General features: G+C 47.2%; 1 protein-coding gene across 3 annotated transcripts in view; it reads right to left on the bottom strand.

Moving 5' to 3' along the window:
- Positions 1–197: 197 nt before the first annotated feature.
- The window catches only part of TOM1L2 (target of myb1 like 2 membrane trafficking protein), a 58,989-nt gene continuing 39,827 nt past the window's right edge, over positions 198–19,359 (bottom strand). Inside the window, exons 13-16 of one of the 3 annotated variants that reach the window (XM_076351426.1) lie at positions 16,547–16,612; positions 9,177–9,236; positions 6,449–6,485; positions 198–5,913 (exon numbers count right to left, since the gene is read on the bottom strand). In XM_076351426.1, coding sequence (XP_076207541.1) covers positions 5,765–5,913; positions 6,449–6,485; positions 9,177–9,236; positions 16,547–16,612 — 312 coding nt within the window. In that variant the 3' untranslated portion in view covers positions 198–5,764. The remainder of the gene's footprint in view (positions 5,914–6,448; positions 6,486–9,176; positions 9,237–16,546; positions 16,613–19,359) is intronic. The other 2 variants (XM_076351427.1, XM_076351428.1) reach the window with 2 other exon arrangements.

Below are 19,359 nucleotides of genomic sequence, written 5' to 3'. Positions count from 1 at the left end.
GTCCTTCTTGTAGTGAGGGGCCCAAAACTGAACACAGTTGGAGGAAACCGAGGATTCCCAAAAGCCTGCGTCGTGCTTCGACGTCTGACGGGCACCCAACGGCAGCTGCAGACCGCGCGTGTCCCCCGCGCTCACTCATACCGTGTGTTCAGGCCAGGCAGTGAAGACACCACCCGAGAGACAGACGGATACCATCCTCCAGGTCACACTAGTAGTGTATTTATTGGAGTATCTCACATGCAGGAACCAAAGTAGAGATGATTTCTGGAGCAAGTTAAACAATGGCAGATTAATACAGTTGTATCGTCCTTAACGTAAACACTTCCTACGTGAATACAGCAACATTTTAGTGTTGGGTTTCTTTGCTTTTTGTGTATTTTGTTTCTCTTTACATAGTCAATCTCTTTAAACAGTTATGTCCCCCTTCTCCCCCTACCCCATTCCCAAACAAAAAAATATCCAGTATCTTCAGTAAATAAATATTATCCACTTTTATCTGGAAAGCCTACAGCTGTAATATACAGAGAAGCTATTACACAGGTTACATTTGTAGGGTTAACGACAGCTCATAATAACATGTACAGAATGAGGAGCTCATACTCATAAAAACACAGAGCAGGGTGGGAAGTTCGGCGTAGGTTTGCCGTGGGCTAAAGAGAACCAGCACCGGAGCTTGGCGTGGCTCGAAAGCCAGCCAGCTCTCGGCGAAACGCAACCTCGCCTCTCTCCTGGATGGAGGAGCAACCTGCTGCCAGTGCCTGGGGCACGGTGCGGGGAGGCTGGGGCTGGCAGCCTGGGGACGGAGCACGCAGGCGCAGCCCGCTCCGGAGGCTGCGGTTTGGGATGGGAGGGATGAGTGGAAGGTGCTGCGCGGGCACCGGCAACGCCTCTGGCCGCCTGGCAAGGGGATTCCTGCCTCCTCTCCTCTGCTGGTGGGCAAGGGCGGGTGGGTGCCCCCGGCAGCTGAAGGGTTACCTCCAGGAAGGCTGTAAATCCACTCACTGATTGCCTGCTTCATTATTTCCATAAAAATAACTGTCCTGAGCTGTTTTTTTCCAGGGTAGGCTCCGCAAGCCTTGCGGTTAGCATTTAGGAGGTAAACAATGACTGAGCTGGATGAGGCTGGCCTGGGGATGGAGATAGCACAAGCAGTTCCCACTCCACGGGACTCCCAGCAGCCACAAGAGACCCGACCACTCATCGGACGAGAAAGACTGTTGAAAATGCTGCTGTGTTTGCTCTCCCGGTCTGCGTGTCCTGTCCTCATGGGTGAAAGCAGGAGAGCATTGAATAGAGAGGAACAGGAACAGGCTGCGTTGGCCGGGGTGCCGGGGGAGCGTGGGCCCAGCTCCTGCGGCAGCTTACAGAGGGGGACCGTCACCCCTGCCCTGGGTCTGAAACCACCGCCTGGATCTGTTCTTCCACCACTGGAGGGAAACATCTCGCCACCACAGCCAGCTCTGCCAGGTCCTCCATTTAAAAGTGGAAACAGCCAACGTATCCCATAAAAAAAGGCCAAACGAAGTCAAACGAACGGAAGGCCCCACTAAAATCCTTCTTCAGCTTGGAGGTGTAAAAACAGCCCTGGAAATGGCAGAGCTGATTTGATCAGCACATTTCAGAGACGGAGGCTGTGATAATCGGAAGGGGAAAGGTATGTTGGAGGCTACACGAGGGTCCCGGTGAGGACCAGTCTCTGCATTTATGCTGTTCCCTTTAAGAGACACCGTGCTACGTTTTTATGAGCAATTCTCCTATGAGCCTTACCTACATACTAAACACCCTAAAGGTCTGTACAGCACATTGTTACCTATTACACCTGCCAAAGATGCAGCTGAAATCTACACATAACAATTAAAAAACCCGAAAGGATATATTTAAATAGAAACCATTCATTTCTTACATCTCAGCACATGAAGGGTTAACAGAAGAGGTTAAAAAACACACTGGAAAGAAAACATATTGACAAAATAAATATTTTAACCTAGAATAGGGTATGATTAGAACTTACAAAGGACCCCAATAATAATTTAGTGTCATTGAGTGTCGAGTTGTGATTCCTAATATGCCTAGAAAGCCTTGGGATGTTATTTCTTATGGAAAGTGGATCAGGCTGCAGCTCCATCCTTCTTCTCGCAAGTGTCGGAGCCACGCAAGTCCTCTGCCCACTTGCACAGAGGAAGCACTTAGAGTGAAAGCGAAGGAAGAATAAATTGAGAGGTCGGTCTTCTGAAGTGAAAAACCCCTTCCCTTTCCCTCAAACAGTTTCCACCGCTCAGGTTTTCTGCAGACCACAAGAGGACGGGGGAGATGACAGATCCTGATACAGGACATTAGGGAAGCTTTAGCGTAGCTCTTACATTTGTTAAAGAAGGTTTGGGCTAAACCACTCGCTCTGCCGCACGCTCTGTCCCCTTCGGTGCTTCCAGCCCCCTCGTGCTCAGCCCGCGAGAGCCAGGTCTGGTGGATTCAGGCCCCAAATTTAACTGACGGCAGGGCTGCGCTTTTACCAGACCCATCAGGGGTCCCACCAACAGGACGTTTAGCCATTGCCCCAGGCTGAGCACACACCTCCCAAGGAAGGCATCTCCTGAGCGCTGCCCTGCTCCCAGCAAAGCCACCGCTTGTGCCGACGGCACCTGCCACCCCCTGCAAACAGCGCCCTCGCTTTCCAGCAGATAACGCGGGGTGTCAGTGGGGACCACAGAGTGCCTGAGGTTGCAAGCACAGAAGAGAGTCCCTTGAGTTGTGCCAACACATGCTCCTTATCTCCCCTCAGCCCCAGCCTTCTTGTTTCATCTCTTTTCCTCCCCAGTTGGAGGGAGCAGTCACTGACAGCTCTGCAAGATCTACCAGAAAGAGACCAGATTCTCTCTAAAGCAACAACTTGGAAGTCCCAGGACAGATTTAGCATGACAGAAAGAAGAAGCGTTAACAGCACACCCCCCTTTTTGCTAAGGGGTGGGGGAAGAAGGGCCAGCAAATCCGCAGCAGCAGGACTCTGCAGGGGGGCTCGGTGACAGCGCTGGTGATATCCTTGCCACTCTGCATCATTTGACAATGTCCCCATGCTTGAGCAATGTGATTATCTCCTCCAGCTTGGCAGGAAAGCTGGATTAACATGCTTAGAATCACCTGATGTGGCCATTTACAGGGTCAATGTGTTTTAAGGATTTAGAAGAGAAAATACACACTTAAAACACCCACGGAGCTTTTTGCATTGACAGGAATACCAACAATTCATTCTGTGCTGGCAAGGCCGCCCAGGCCATCACCAGACACCGTCTGAAATCAAATCAGCATCACAACAGAAGTTTCCTCAGGTTTCTGGGAGCTGCAGAAAGGCGGGGTCTGGCAGGAGCTGGCAGCGGGGTGTCTGGCAGCCGGTATCTGAGCATTGGGCTCCCCTCGTGTTAAACAGCAAGGGCAGTGGGAGAGAGCAGCAGTGCATACATGCAACCAAGGCAGACTGTCCTGGCAATTTCCATTAGCCGCAGAGAAGATGAAATGGAGAGAAACCCTCTGCAGACCCACACGGAAGGGCTTCCACTGGGGAAAGGGCCAGCAAGTGGGGAGAAGAGGCAGCTTGATCCCCAAGCTATCTCCATCCTTACACCGATTTTCCTCATCCACTTGCAAGCCATGCTACTTTCTGCACAGCGCAGAGCTGACAGGGAGCAGCGAGCTACGGAGCAGCGACGAGGTGCCAAGTCAGCACTGGGGGGTGGCAGGGCAGCCTTGTCTGGGCCCAGCTACATACGGAGGGATCCTGGCAGAGGATGCAGGCAGGGCAGGACAGAGGAGAGGATGAGCAGGGACAGCGCACAGTGACATCTGACCTGGGACGGCCTGGAAATCCTGCACAAAACAAGACTTGCCTCTGAAGATTAATGTGACCGCTCTCAAAGACCATCAGTGCTGCAATCGGGCCATTTCGTAAAAGGTTTTATGTGTCACAACCTACCAAAGCATGGCATACCCTAGAGAGTATGTTACAAGCTGAAATAACTATGCTCAGATAAAAGCTTCTATCACTTTCACATCGGCTGTTTATAGCACAGCTTCTTGGTCTAGAACAACTTCTGAGAGAGCTCGACACACATCAGCGTCCTGGGAAGCTCAGACATGCCAAGTCAGAACAAAGTGGCTGGTTGCCTAAGAGAATGAGCGCCCCGAGAAAGGGGCTGGAGCGCTGCTGCCTGCACGGGCGTTCATCTGATAAAGTGCCTCTGTCAGGACAGGGGATTCTCCCTGCCACGCAGCGTTCAGCTCTCTCTTTGATCCGGCCATCTTGAGCCACTGGCTTCCTACCAAGGAACATGCTGGGGGTTGCAGCAATGGCTGGAGCTGCCTGCTCCAGCTCTGCTTGTCAGCCCAGCAAGGCAGGCACACATGCTGGAATTCCTTCTGGCAGCTCCAGCAAGAGCAGCACTCTCGGCCGTGCCTCTGGCAAGCAAGGGAATACGCTTGTTTGCAAAAACAGGAGGGAGACTGCAGCCCCGTAGGAGCTGGGAGTTAATAAAGGGGCAGAGGTATCGAAGGACACTCCAAAAAGTACAAATAGCACGCCCACAATCATCCAACACTTTCTCAGGCCCAAACCTAGAAGGAACTGAGGAGTTTCACCTCCAGCGCAGGCAGGCATGGCTAATCCCTCCACGGTAACCATCTCCCTCAGCATTTTCGTACAAGCCTCTGTGAGGTTTGCCTCTTTTTCTCGTACCTACCACCAAGAACCAGCATGTCTATCCTACCAGGCACGGCACGGCAGGGAATCCAGGAACCTCAGTTCACACCCAGTCCATGAGCAAGTCCCATCCATCTGCATGGATGTAATTTACAACAGCTGAGACAAATGCAGAGCTCTACAGTCACTGAAGAAGGAATCTAAGGTAAGGAAAAAATAACCTAGCTATTTTAAAAGGCAAACACACTAGAAAAAATCCTCATGTGAGAATGCTCTCCCAAAGAGCAAAATGCTTCATGCGCTAACGTTACAGCATCCATTTAGCTCAGCGTTTTTCATTCTTGTCAACTGCCAGAGCTACTGGACACGGCCAACAGACTGCTTTCAAATTAGAGCAAGCCCAGATAAAACACAAGGAAAAAAATACCCTGTGAGATTTAGAATATGAAATGCCGCACAAAGTGGGGAAAAGCGACCACCATATGGTACCGGGAGATGTGTGAGTGGGAGAGTAAAGGATTTTAACTTGTGAAGCACATGTTGAAAGGGGAACAGTTGTTCCTTGCTGTCGAATCCGACACGAAAGCCAATACATTAACATTTTATCTAAAAATAAAGACACACTCCTCCTGAACATTCCAGCTCAGTCAATTACATGCTGATCGACAGAGCAGTCTACTTGGCAGGACCTGCCTACAGAAGAAGATGATCCCTACACAAATTGAAGGGCAAGGCTGCTCTCTCCCCTCCGGGCTTTTGTTTCAACACAGTGTGACGTACTCATGCATTCTAAAGGGGTTTTCAGCATCAAGAGCCGTTTTTGTGCAGCTGGGATAGGAAGGAGGGGATTAAGCGAGTGCTGGAGAATCGTGGTCTGGCAGGAATAAGTGTTGGACCTAAACAGAAAGAGTCAGCTTGTGGGGGTGGATTGTTTGGGGAGGGGGGGGAAGGAGAAGCAATCTATGAAATCGGGGGGAAGGGGGTCGTTGTTAGCCAAGTACTGTGGGAGGACAAAGTGGCCGTACAGCGACATTCGCCTGCAGAGCACAGGGGTGGGAGGGCGGCTAAGAGCAATCTTCACAGTGCAAAGAGGGCATCCTCCGAGCGCTCCTGCTTTTTCCTGCTGGAAGGATTTGTCGGAGGGGTGGGGGCTTCCAGGGGAGGGGATGGCAGATTGGGAACCATCTCCGCCGCTTTGGCTCGCTCTTCTAAAAATTTGTCAAACTCTGCAATGCAAAAAAAAGAAGGAAGACAGGTAAGAACTGGGGCTGTACGTTTAGCCCTGGGGACAGAGGTTAGCGGGGTCTGAAATTCCAGCATCTGGTGTCCCGTCGGGCTGTGTTCGCAGGCACACATACTTGTACAGCCTGACTTCCTCAGGAAAGGGTACAGACGTCCTTTGAGACACCCTCGCTCAGGCAGCAGAGGGAATCAAACCCACACTACGCCATCGGCCATGACAGAAGCAGGGAAACATCATTCCAAAGGGCTGAGCAGCTCCGGGATGCATTCCTGCTGGCACAAACACAGTGCACAGCCAAGGAAGATGGCAGGAAAGCACTTACAGCCGGGAGGGCTCCTCATACCATAAATACTAACTTTTTGCTCTGAAATGCTCCCCTCCCGCCTTTCCGAGAGCAGAAGCATTTGCTGGGGAACATCAGGCTGGGAGAAGTCAGCATCTCAGCAGGGATCAAAGCAGATAATTCAGTCTGCGCACTAACCTGGGAAAAGCTCATAGCCGCAGGCATCTCTGCTTACCTTCACTGGTCACTCCTTCTTCCAGTTCATCTCCTTTCTGCAATTGGAACAAAAAGGCGTGTGAACACACAGGCAGTGCTTCACCTTCACTATTATCCTCTACACACATTTAATGCAACTGGACAGTTTCCACCACTCGTTTCTGCATGCTAACTATTTGAGCAGGGAGACCTGGGGAAATTGCATGGCTCCCACGTCGGGAGGCCAGTGGTGACTGACATTTCACTGTGCTGCAGAGCAAGAGGACAAGCCCCAGAGATGCTTCTGCAGATTGCTGGTGGATAGATAAACTTTCCCCGTTGGACCTGAATGGCAGTCCGGTGCTGATTCCACTTCAGACAGTAGGCCTGGTCAAAAACTGAGCTGTGTGAGTCACGCAAACACTGTACACGATGCCATTTTTTGTCACACAGTCCTTTAAAAAGTCAGGACTGCGGTTTGCATTGTGTCTTCAAATAAAACGCACTTTTAGCTGACAAAGGACACATGCCGCAAAATAGTTTGGGGCCAAGGTTCCTTCTGTGGGAGTTCATTTTAGATTTCATACAAAAATATAGCAGCTTTCCTGGCATCCATGCTGTACAAAGACAAGACTAGGATGGGCTGGATGAAGGATACTGATGGGCAGTTAGCGTCTGTCCATGAGATACAAAGGCTGGGATGCCAGGGGGTCAGTGCATTTCTACTAGCTGTGTGCATTTCAACATGCAAATTTCCAACAGTTCTTTGATAAGGAAATTAAATGAAGTCCAAGGATGTGGCATCCTTGTCAATCTATCAGGATGTTAAAAATGGACGAAAACACTACTTGAAAACCTCATGTTGAACGTGCTTTGAAAAAGAAAACTATTTGTCCATGCCCTGGCTTCTCCACCAGGTGAGCGGGAACATACCGATTGGCCTCACAAAGGTGTTTAATGCCTCAGAATTAAATGCCACCTAGCATCTACTAGCTTTCTACTGCACAGAGGTTTCCAAAGGTACACACAGCAGCCACTGCTTCACGTGCAGCGGTACTGTTTGTTCCAATGTACCCCAAAAAGGGTAAGGAAATAAGTAACGATTAGCTAACCTAATCTGTAACTTCCTCAGCTGGGAAGCAGAGAACCAAAACGAACCATTAACAAAAAAAGGAGGGGGGGAACCCAGAGTGAAAAGCAAAAATCCAGTCCAAACTTTCTCAGAGGGCGTCTCTCTGCTGCACCCACATACGGTCAGGATGGGGACCCAGGCACCAGGGAGAAGGGAAGCCGGCACAGTCACGGCTGCAGCGCGTGCGATCCCCAGGCTTGTTCAGGCATTTACACGGCACTTCTCTGCTTTGCTCTTTTTGAGCAAGACTATCTAGGGGATGACAGATGTACAGAGCTACCTCGATATCTCTCCGTAAGATCTTCTCTCCTGCTAAATTAATTTAAATGGCAAAGACAAAAGTTTATTGTTTAAGCAGAGTGGACATGCTATGTTTACTGTATTTCTTTAACAAAATGAGGCCAGTTTGTAATTAAATTTGAAAATGACTGCCTGTACCGAGGCCTGAAAAAACTAACCTGCAGCTGAAAACCAGTGACATTTCAAAGACAGCCAGTCAGTCTGCCAAACTCAAACACTGAAACCCAGAATCTGTTTAAGCACTTGAGGTGGCTTTGGAGAGCAGGAGCATTTTCTTCCTTTCAGTACAGTCAGCTCCTCTGGTGCCGGAGTGGAGGGCTGACGTGCCGGAGTGAGCTTGCAGCACTGCTGCCAGAGCTGGGGAGCGGAGCCTGAACCCCACAGCTCCCGGCTAGAAGCTGAGCACACAGTAGCAAGGGGCTGGGGGAGACCTTAAGGAGCAGGGAGTTATCTAGAGACAATCTCTGAAGTCATAAGAAGTGATGGAAGGAGACGATCCTTAGGGATGTGGTGACCACAAGGAAACAGTTCAGCTCACTAAAACTATGTTTAGAAGAACGGTCTGAAATGCGACCCACCACCCATCCCCAAAATGCACTTGGTTAATTTAAGTCAGATGCTTACATTAAAAAAAAGAGCCCAGAATAAATGCATACTAGCTGTACCGCTGCTTAAACCAAATGTGTATCGGTACAGCAAAACAAACTCCAGAATGAAGGAAAAGCTACTTTTAGTTGTGTCTTTTGTTTGTTTGTTTAATAATTACCAGACAATAATCATTTAGGAGAAACTGAAAGTTATAAACATTGAAGAGCGACTGTTATAAATTTTTATTATTACTATTATGAAACATGTCAAGATTGCTTGCCAATTTAACAGACAGATCTCAATTTGAAAGGAATCTAAGCCCTGATCCAGCATCTCTTAAAAGCATGCCTCAACGTAAGCACGTACTTAGATCCTGTCAAAGCTAACGCAGCCTTAAACATGTGCTTTAAGCCCAGTGGAGAACACAGGTAAACTTCAGCACATGTTTAAATGCTTTCCTATACGGGGACCAGGAACACAGGATTTCTGGAACGCGTGCTATTCTGTGATGTTACCGTGGAGAAGTGAAAATAAAACAACTCAGGAAAAAAAAACATTTTGCTTGAATTGCTGAACACGACCCTATCTCCTCCTGCTTAGGTAGTCCCCTCAAAGGGAAATAAGCCATATGATTTGGATGTTTCACTGCTTCCCGTTACGAGAAGTACCAGTAACTCAGCAATGCATTGAATGTTATCCGTACAAGTGCTATTGCCCATGTGAAAAATGAAAATATAAAGAGTCTCACCAAGTCGGTACTGAGCCACTCCTCAATGTCATCCATGACAGAGGACTGTGCAACAGGGATCTAGGGAGTGCAGCGAGAGAACAGCAAGGCAGGCAAAAACCAAAACACATCCACAATCATGGCCACAGAGCGATGGAAAACGCCAGAAATAAGATTAAAAACAAAACAAAAACAAAGATGTAAGATGTGCTGGAAAAAAAAATGCAACAAAATATAAATGGCATTTCAAATAAAGAAACACTTGGAAAGGAAATTATGAACAACAAGGCTAAAAAAAACAAGAGAAGGATTATGGGGAATGACGTGACTTGATGCCAGCGTAAGACGAATAACTTCTCGACCACATATTAAAACCATCAAGATGGACTGATGATTCTAATCTTGATCGTGAAAAGCATTTAAGGGTAGAATACTGGATATCAGTTAGGTTTTGAAATGTTAAATTTATACCTTTTATTTTTTACAATGGGTATTAGCCACAGTGAAGGGTTAGCAAAAAGAGGGGCTCAAAGTCTTCAGGCAACACTCCTATGAAAACAATTTGATTTTTTCCGCAGGTGGAGGCAGTCAGAGCCCAGGGTACACGGTCATGTTTCCTTCCAGATCCTCCTCCCACCACACCACCGAGCCTTGGCAAGCCTCAGCACACCAGTTTAAAGCAAATCCGTCCTGGCTCCCCGGCCCCACTCCTCTCTCTGCCAAAGGTGACCCTCTCGCAGCGGAAGCAGCAGCACCCAACGTGTGCCGGTGCAAAGTGCGGAGTCTCAAAGGTGAAACGAGGAGGAGGATGGGGCAGCAGCTCACGGCGCAGGCAGAGGAGGACAGCACGGTATGCGCTCCTCTTGGCTCCAGCTCCAGCACCGGAGCCTGCCCGTCAGGCCTCCGCGGATGGTTTAACAAAAAGGCAGGGAAGGTTTGCCTCTCCTCCTGCGATAAAACCGCTCACGTTATGCTGTGCGATTGCGACAGGCAGCGCAGACACAGCGCGCCGAGTGCTGAAGTGCAGCTATTTCACAAAGCGCTACAGGCAGCTGGGTCAGCGAAGGGAAATTACTGCATATTAGGTGTAGAATTTCCTGACTTAACTACACTGCTTAAACACAACAGAGGGCTGCAGAAGTAAACAGGAAAACACCACAATAGATCTCATAAGGACAACCTGAAAAACACTTGGAAAGCAATTCCAGACACGCAGGTTCCAGGCCAGAGCACGGCAGCCGAGCAGCGGGGCTGGCAGGCAAGAGACCTCACGGTGCTGGAGAGGCTCTCCTAGGAAGAAAAGGTATCAGGGGTTGTCCACAGCTTTGTCTGAAACCTCTCACGGGAGGAAGAGCTGAAAGAGGCTCTGCAGATGAATTTGCTGGGAGACGTAGTTTTCTCAGGGACTTCTAGCGGAGGAAGACAGACAGATGCTGAATTACAGAGGCAGCAGCACAGGCTGACGCTGTTTAGCGGAGCTCCTCAAGAATTTTTTCTTCTAATCAAGCGGCCCTTTGCACTGAGGAGGTCAGTTAAGCCCTTGCTTGAGGTGAGGTCTGCTAAGGTGGGTTAGTTGTGTCAAAGGACTAGAAAATCCAAAGCATCTCCCACCAAGAGAGGCACCGGGAAGATGGCTTGGCTCCGACTCTGCAGGTTGCTGGACAAAGTGCACGTGACAGATCTGAGAAGGGTCAGAGGTGCAAGTTGTCACTTTGCTTTCAGCTAATACATGAAGATCCCAAACAGAAAATAAGTTCCTGCAGCTTCCTTTGGAATGGGCCAGATTTAGGATAATTACGCCTTTTTAATTTGCAATGGAGAGCTGAATCATGCACGTACAACGCTAACGCAGTGTGCTGAAGCTGCTGCGAGCTGGCCCAGATGGCCATTAATGAGAGGAGGGCTCTGTAGACATCTTCCAAAACGTTCTTTCCCAAGGACAAGTTGCATCTTGTAGAACTGTCTTGTTAGTTTAACAGCTTTGGAAAATACTGGCTTCAGAGATACAAAGCAATGAATTTATTCAGCCTACAGCAACCTGAAACCTACTGCAGAAGTTTCACTGCTGTCTCTCTCCTGTATTGCTTAACATTGCACACAGTAAGTAATGCTTTGGAAGGTGTAGCCTTCAGAGCTGTTGGCTAGTTTGCAGCTCAGAAAGGTACTTACGTTTCTTTAAGGATAAGAAAATCTGTATGGAGGGGAGGAGGAAAATAGCAGGGTTTTTTTCACGTTTCTGTGAATAAAATAAGAGCAGCTGTTCTAAAAAGCGTGGTGGTACTGCGGTCCCTGTGTTAGGAGGAACAGCAATTCAAATCTTGGTTATCCTGAAAACACAACAGATGACTGAGCAAGTAACAGATTCCCGAGAATTGCAGGACTCTTGAGTTTGCAGGAGTCCTTGAAGAACAGCTCAGCAGTATAGGAGTCTGTGCTGCTGTGTTTTGTAAGATTTAAAAGAAAAAAAAAAAGAAAAAAAGGAATTCTACTTTCAGACAGGCCTACTTTATATAACAAACAAACAAAAACCTCAGAAGTGCAAGAACACTTCTCACAGGTCATATATAAGAAGCAGAAAGAGCTGTAAGATAAACATTTGAGCATGTCAGCCTGTTTGCTATTCAGCACTGACCTTTTAAAAAGCTTCCCCCATCTTCCAGCACACTTACAGAGGAGCCGAGGGTTTGTACCTATGGCTCCTTCCGTGCTCAAACTTCCAGTTCACTTTCCTCAGACTCTGAGCCCCATTTTCCCCATAAAACATGGGTTCAATGTATCAGGTTTAATTTGTTCAAGAATAAAGAGGGGGGGAAAACTCTCAAGAGTAACTGGAAGTTTTAAAATATTTTAACTCTAACATTGTACCATTTATATTTCATTTGAAGCTGACCGCACACAGAAGTTCATTTTTTGCCAGTCAGTTGTGTATTTGGCAAGTCTCCCTCTTCCAGAAGCCCTAAACTGAAAAATGTGGAGGGGAGTTTTGTTAAAACTAATCCCCTAAAACACAACAGAAGCAATGTAAAAATAAATTAGCTAGTTTACACATTAAAAAAGACAACAGTTTCTGGGAACAAACAGCAGTGGCAGCCGCAGACTACATGGAAATGGCTCCAGAATGGGATACTGTCTTGTTAATACTTTGATTATGCAAACATACATGGTCTAGTGAAGCTCTCAGTCTTGGCAAGACAACTCCCTAGATAGTCAGCGTTGGCTGCAAGAGCTGTTTTTATAACGATATTGTGATTTCTTTTTTAAAAGTCTATACTCAAAGTAAATGGAAATTAAGTCACACAATATTTTTGGGTACTTTAAGTAACTGGCTTTAATTAAAAGTTGGGCTCATTGCTCAAATTCCTTTTTTATTTAGTCTTTGGAAAATCCTACAAATGGGATCATCTCAATAGTCCTGAAAGGGATATGGAAAAGGAGGGCTGGGAGAACAAAAGCAAGCGTTCAATCCCACAAAACCCACAGGAACCTGGAATTCAGGTTCATACTTATCTAAGTTAGATTGTGTTGGTGTTCTCACTAGCAATCAAAAGCCAAAGAGTATTGCCAATATATTTCCTCAGAAGTCATAAAATCCAATATTCTACCCTTAAAAAGACAGTTTGAGGTTATTATCATCACATTTTATTTCTATTAAAAAATGATCCCACTGGAAAAGAAGCAGGTATGAAATGACAATTCAGGTCTCTAGGTGAGCTCATTAATGTTCTTAAAATGTGTAACAAGGTTCATGCTAATTGTTGCTAGACTACTGTCTTGTAGTAGCTTAGTTAATTCCACTTCTTTCTAGATGTTTAACAAAGCTGACACCAATACTTGGTTAGCTGCTATCCATTTCCCCCCATTAGTTAGCAATAGTAAAGAAAGGTCTGTCATTCCTACGGCAGCAGAACTAGAGCGCTAAGATGCACGCTAGCAGTCTACTCCAGCTTTACTACAGTCTTACCATCTATTTAAAGCTGTTGTGATCTTGAAATAGCTGCCTGGCCTCAATATTAGAACACGTTTGACTTTACATGTAAGGACTGAATTAGCTACTTGATTACTTGTAGCCGTGTTTACACATCGCATAGACGGGGAAGGCAAGAGCTCAGGCGCAGCATGTTCCCCAACACAGCCTGTTGTGCCCGTACAACAACCAGCCGATCTGGATCTGATAGGCATGTCCAGACAGCGAAAGCCTTTGTTCACGTGGGGTATCACGTTGTCCTTGTAGAGTGCTCCGTAAAATGCCATGGCTGGACAGGTAATGAAACCCACGTGGTCTTCAGAACAAGGGAACATGCCTGCTTGCCTTCAAAAAGGAGAGGGGGCCCACCACACAGAAGAAATGAGGTCTTCACACATCTATTTCTCAGTTTGTCCATAATTCGAGCACTTTAGTCTCCACAAAGACGACGTATTTCAACAGCCTCATGTTACCCCAGCCATTTCCACATCTTAGATCCTATCCCTCTATTGAAGGCATACATAGCGGCATCCCACTTTGTTACTAATTAACATCATCTCAGCGAAGGTTTCATTTAATCTTTACTCACATATCTTCAGTACAGAGAGGAATCTCCTCTCTAGCCAGGTGTGCTGCTGGTGGTCAGGATGCAATGCTCAAAGCCGTTCACATCACCTTCTGTGAATTCCGGTTCAGTTTCATGCTTCCCCTGCCACTGTCCCAAATAATGTCTGTCCTGACGTGGTGGCTTAAGCAACACCTGCTTCTCACTTTTGTAACAAATATCCATTTGGCATGTGAGCGGGGTGACAGATTATTCTAACAAATATATTCGTGCAAATCTCAACAGCTACCCAAACTCATGAGAAGGGAACTGGAATTACCTGCACTAAAATGTGGTGGCCTTATGCTAAAGTCTGTGCCTAAGAGCTGCTGATACAGACCCCTGTACGGCCTAACTTGTAAGAACCCAGACCTTACACTGCAAACAGATCTGGTACTGGAACAGCTCAGCTAACATTCCTAAGTCATGTTTAAACCAGGAACATTTTCTGCAGATATCATTTTGTCTATGTTAGTTCTGTAGGCATAGCTGGAATGCATAAAGGTGTGGTTTGTGTCTCCATGGTCCTGGCATCACCTTGCCAGCAGAACTGAGCTGCAGATTAAGCTGAAACAGAAACAATGCTGCCAAATTCACTGGGAGAGTACCTACGGAGCCCTGAATGAGCCTCCCTCTACAAAGGTGTGTTCGTGAACCGGGATGCACAGAAATGGAGTGGGAAGAATTCAACCCTAAGCTTAAACGTATCGCAGTTTGGAAAGAACAACGTCAGGTCATGAGGGATGTGAGTACCACTCCGGCAGGTGGAGAATACCCTTTCAGTGGTCTCAGTGTTGTACGGGTACAGGCAATGGCAGTGTCAGCTCACCCCTCTTTCCCCCCCCTCATCTCAAAAGTACAAAAAGTTACCAAAGAATGTGCGCATCAAGTTCATACCTGGGATGCTAGTTATTCCACTGGTATTGCAAATGCTACAAAGTCATATTAATAAATACGGTTAAGAACTACAGCCAGTTAAGAGAGAAACGGAGTTAATGATTAGTTTAGTTTTATTTTAGGTATTTCTCTCTCACATTTAGCATACAAACAAGGTGACAGGCTTGTAAAAGCAGCGACTGGCTGGACAGCCAGATCCCCTTCCCTCCCCAAATCCGTATGCCTCCATGAATGCTGCAGTATCCTTTTTCCAGACTGAATAACCACAAGCCAATGAACGAATATTGTGTTTGTTTTTTTAATAAAGCAGTGGTGTGAGTGGTGTGAACAGCAGGGGTGCTGATTTCATGCTTCCCTGCTCTTGTAAACAGTGGAAAGGCAAAGAAGAACAACTAACTCAATCACTGGATTATTCATTATGGATGAACATCTAACAGTGGCATAGTACATCTCTGGCTGCAACAGAGCCACCGACCTGCAAGAGCCTCTGTGAACCACAGTCAACAGTACCAGAGGCAAAGCAAGCGCTGCTTTCTTTATGGCTTTTCACTCTCATGTGACGAGCTGTGGGTCTCTGACGAGCACCGAAATGAAACTCTGCCTCCCAAGGACAGGTACCTACAGCTGGGCTTACCCATGTGGGCTAGCAGGCACAGAACTGCTTCTGGGTGCGTGCACTGGCAGGCAGATACGACCGTATATACGCGTGTATCCAATAACTGTGCATGCACCAGCCATGCAAACTTCTGAGAAATTCACAAGCGGGCCCTCAGAAATAAGTCTAGCAGAATAAATGCAAAGTGTTTCACAGAGTTGGTGCACTCCGATACTGCACACTCTGGATTTTCTCAACCTTAAGCTCTCTGGGATGTTTCTCTTTTTTTAGCACTGAGCGGCTTCGTCCGGGACATTCAAGGCTCTCCCCGGCGTTCCCGTTCCATGGGCCTCCTGACGCACAGCCCCACACGCTGCGCTGCAAGCGCACCGCAGCCCAAAGGGAATTCTTTCTGAACTCAGCTGCAGTCAGGACTGTCTCAGAAGGACTTTGTACAGTTAGGTCACATTATTGGTACTAATCTCAAACACTTAAAGTGATGGATTACGTTGTCCAAAAATACAAAATTGGTCTTAGAACTTGGCTTTAAGGCATAGCTGAGGCTATTTTTTACCTCCCTCTGACTTCTGCACTTAAAGCAGGCTTTTGAACTTCTCTCTGCAAGTGTGTTGATGAAGGACAACTTCAAACAAGGTCAAAATGTGCAAAGATTCAGTGATCTTCAGAAGCTTGATTTTATCAGAGCACTGGCATCACTAGACACGGGAATTAAATCCTTAAAGCCAGAAACACTATTGTACCTTTTGGAGTCTGAATCCTAATGCCAGTGTAATTCCCTGGCTGGGGTGGAAGATGTCAATCTGGGTAGCAGTTCTCTCATTCCCTTCTTTTCGTACAGAACTATCCCTACGTTACTCAGTTCAATTAGATATGATCCTGCAAGCGCCGTATGTTTATTCCAGACCATGAAGTTAAAGCAGCCTTTTCTGGTAGTGCTTAAAGACATGCAGAAAGTGTCCTCTTTATGAACAAGATCCATGAGACTTGTGTTTATCCCTCGAAAAGTGGATACTGCATAAATAAATCAAGACAGTATAAGGAACTAATTGGATCCCCAGGCCTCTTCCGAGGGTGATGTGGGATCCTACAAATGATTCAGTTGGCTATAGGCCTTTGTGCTGTACAAACCAGAAATTGGTGCAAATCTTTCCCTTTGCCCCAGGTAATGACGTAGGTGGAAAATAAACTCCTTGTACTGTCTGATTTCAAGTGGTTCAGTAGGGCAGGACGAGAGGTGAATGGAGGATGGTTATTCTAGGTAAAGGGACTGGGGTGGGCAGTAGGAATCGCTTCACTGGTGAAGTCCTCACCATTCCTTGTGTAATTAGCCACTTGTCTATGGGCTCCATGTCTGAGTTCCCACCTTTACCTCTCCTCTGTGTTGAGAACAGAAAGGTCCATAAAGAGAGAAACCACAGCAACAACCCGTGATAAAGTAATGTAACAGCAGCAAGTTAAAAAATTCACATACACATGCACACACACACACAGAGTTGCCTATGGTAGCTTCTGGCAGCAGCTGCATCCCCCTCTGCTGCCTGTCAGCTCTGTCCGTGGAGGGACAGACCTCACCCCGACCTCTGCACTTCCTACAGACAGTTCACAGAATTTTAGCACTTCCTCCATGCTGATATTAAAAAAAAAAAAATAAAAAAAATAAATCACTGACTAGTAGTGAGGCTGATGTTTGTCATCTTCTTAGAAGAAGAAAAAGTGTAGGCTATACAACCTACTAAAATCAGACTTTACTGGAAACACCAGAATTACGCATTGTGGAGTTTCCCTTGTTTATGAAGCTGTGAGTTGCAGCACACCCTACTTACCTCCTTGATCTCAGCAGACAGACTCTGCCCCAAACCTAGCAGTACAACAGCTCTAATGATGGCGTTTGAGCAGGAGGGTAAGTAATGGCAGTTTGCTGCAGTGTTCTGGCAGTCTTTCAAACTGCCCCTCTCTAAGAATGGCAGAGGTTAAAAGGACCGCTGATGCATCCAGTTCCCTCTGAGCAGGCTGACAGACTGCATGGCACAGCAATGCAAAGACTCTCAAGATGGCTTCTTGTCCTTCAGCATCTCATCCCTGAGCCAGGGCCTGGATGCAGAATCATCTCTAGCTCTGGAGGGGCTTGTTCGGGACCAGCAGAGCGCAGCGGTTTCAGCTCACCAGCCCTGCCAGAACTGGGCTAGCTCAGCAGAGAGCCACTGGTGTGTTTATGTACCTCCACCCAGATACCCGTATACGTGGAATACCTCTCCTGTCCCCATTACCATAGATAATGGAGAATCAGCTGTCATCTTTTATGTCTCATTTCAGTACTTGTGCTGAGGAAAAAAAGGGGGAAATCACTCCAACTTCATCTACTATCTGTGTAACACCAGAGAATTGTTTCTTGGACACCTCTCCTCCCAGTTGTGAGCACGCAACAACTCTGTGGCAATAAAAGCAATTCCCAACATGGAAAAGCAGTATTAAGAAAACAGTGTATTTTTAGCTCATCTTGTTTCCAGCTGCTAAGTCATATTAAAAGACAGCTAATGCCACGTGATCAGCCATCTCTCTACAGACCATTCTGAGAATGACTACAGTAGAAACATCGGATGTGCTGAATTTTACCACTGGACAACTGTGCTGGAACAAGATGTGTGTGAAGAATGTGTTGCAAAGCTTTTGGCCCCTCCCTAGAGCTGTTCTTAAATTAGTTCTCTACCCAAATTAACATGTGTCTTTCGTTTACTGAGCACTGCCAGTTTTTTGCTACACATGCTGGGGCTGGTAACTTTAGGAGAGTTTAATTTTTATTTCCTTTAAGAAGAGACACCCACAAGCCTCACACTTGACAAAAAGTAGTGTTTACCAGTTACTGAAAGACTGCATTTCAGAACAAGCTATTCTGATTACATGATACAGTCATCAGGACCTTTGAAAAGAGGCTGAAAGTCTGTACATCTCAGAGCCCAAAGTTCCACAACCCATAAAGCGTTTGCCCCAAAAAACTTTGACCGTCAGATTAGCTTAGACACAGCCCTTTGAACTGACAACACTTCGGGCAGAGCAGCAACTACGCTGGTGTGAATGACACGTCGCATTGGTGCCTCAAGCAGAATTCGCTGAGGACAAAAGTGTTAATAAATAAGGACATGACCCCGTGGCCACCAGGGGAATACAGCCCCCTTGACCAGCAGCTAAATGCATGCCCCTTGCATTTGGTTAGCCAGGAACAAAGAGCAGAATCTCAAATCCTTTCCCAGGTCCTGCCAGTAACACAGCTCAGTGATACTGGAGGCTTGGGTTGTCACACTGGCTTCAGGAATTCTTCTCTCATCCCCGTTAATATACTTTCGCCCCTGCCTCCCCGTGCATCCCCCTTTTCCCTCAGTACTGCTGGCATGAATTTTTGTGGGGCTGAGCTTGAAACTGGTCACGGGGCTGACCTGGGTTATAAATTACCCTTTTCACAGGAGGACAAGGACAGGAACAAGCAGATAGATTTGTGGGGCAGGGGGATGCTCCATAAGGAATCATTGCTGAAGCCCTGATACTACTGAACTATGGCCCAGGCAGGCAGGCAGCTGTGATCTGACCCCAGCTGGCTCCGAACGCAAATTCTCCCTGGCTCAGAGCACAAGCTGCCAGGCATGCCAGCTGCCCTGAGCACTCCCATTTCAACTTATGAAAGAACCAGGGCGGGATCAGCCAAGGCATGGGGAGGCAATTCTCCATGGAGGGAGGCGTGTGCATGCTGCACTGGCTCTCCCATGCTACACTGGCTCTGCCATGCTCCCTAGTGGTCAGCACAGACCAAAATTAGGCTAGGAAAAGGCTCTAAACTTGCTTCGTCATCTAAAAACTTGCACATAGCTGAGTACAAAAGAGCAGGACAGTTTTAAAAAGCAGGGTGGTAGAAAGGGGTCGAGAGACGATCTGAAAGCTCTTTTCACTTCTGCCTTCACCAAGGCATGCAGACAAAGCTGGCCAAGCTCGCTCTCTCAAACACGTTTCTAACATCAGCTGCTGTGAGGTGACAGCGCATGGGCCTCTTTTGCCCACACAGGATAGCAGGAGCCTGCCCTGGGACAGATAGAACAGGCTGCATGCAAGGGCAGTTATGGCAAGGCATGTGAAG

Source organism: Aptenodytes patagonicus, chromosome 13 (assembly GCF_965638725.1).
Source record: "Aptenodytes patagonicus chromosome 13, bAptPat1.pri.cur, whole genome shotgun sequence".
In the NCBI taxonomy this organism is placed as follows: domain Eukaryota; kingdom Metazoa; phylum Chordata; class Aves; order Sphenisciformes; family Spheniscidae; genus Aptenodytes; species Aptenodytes patagonicus.
This window is presented reverse-complemented; position numbering and strand designations above follow the sequence as displayed.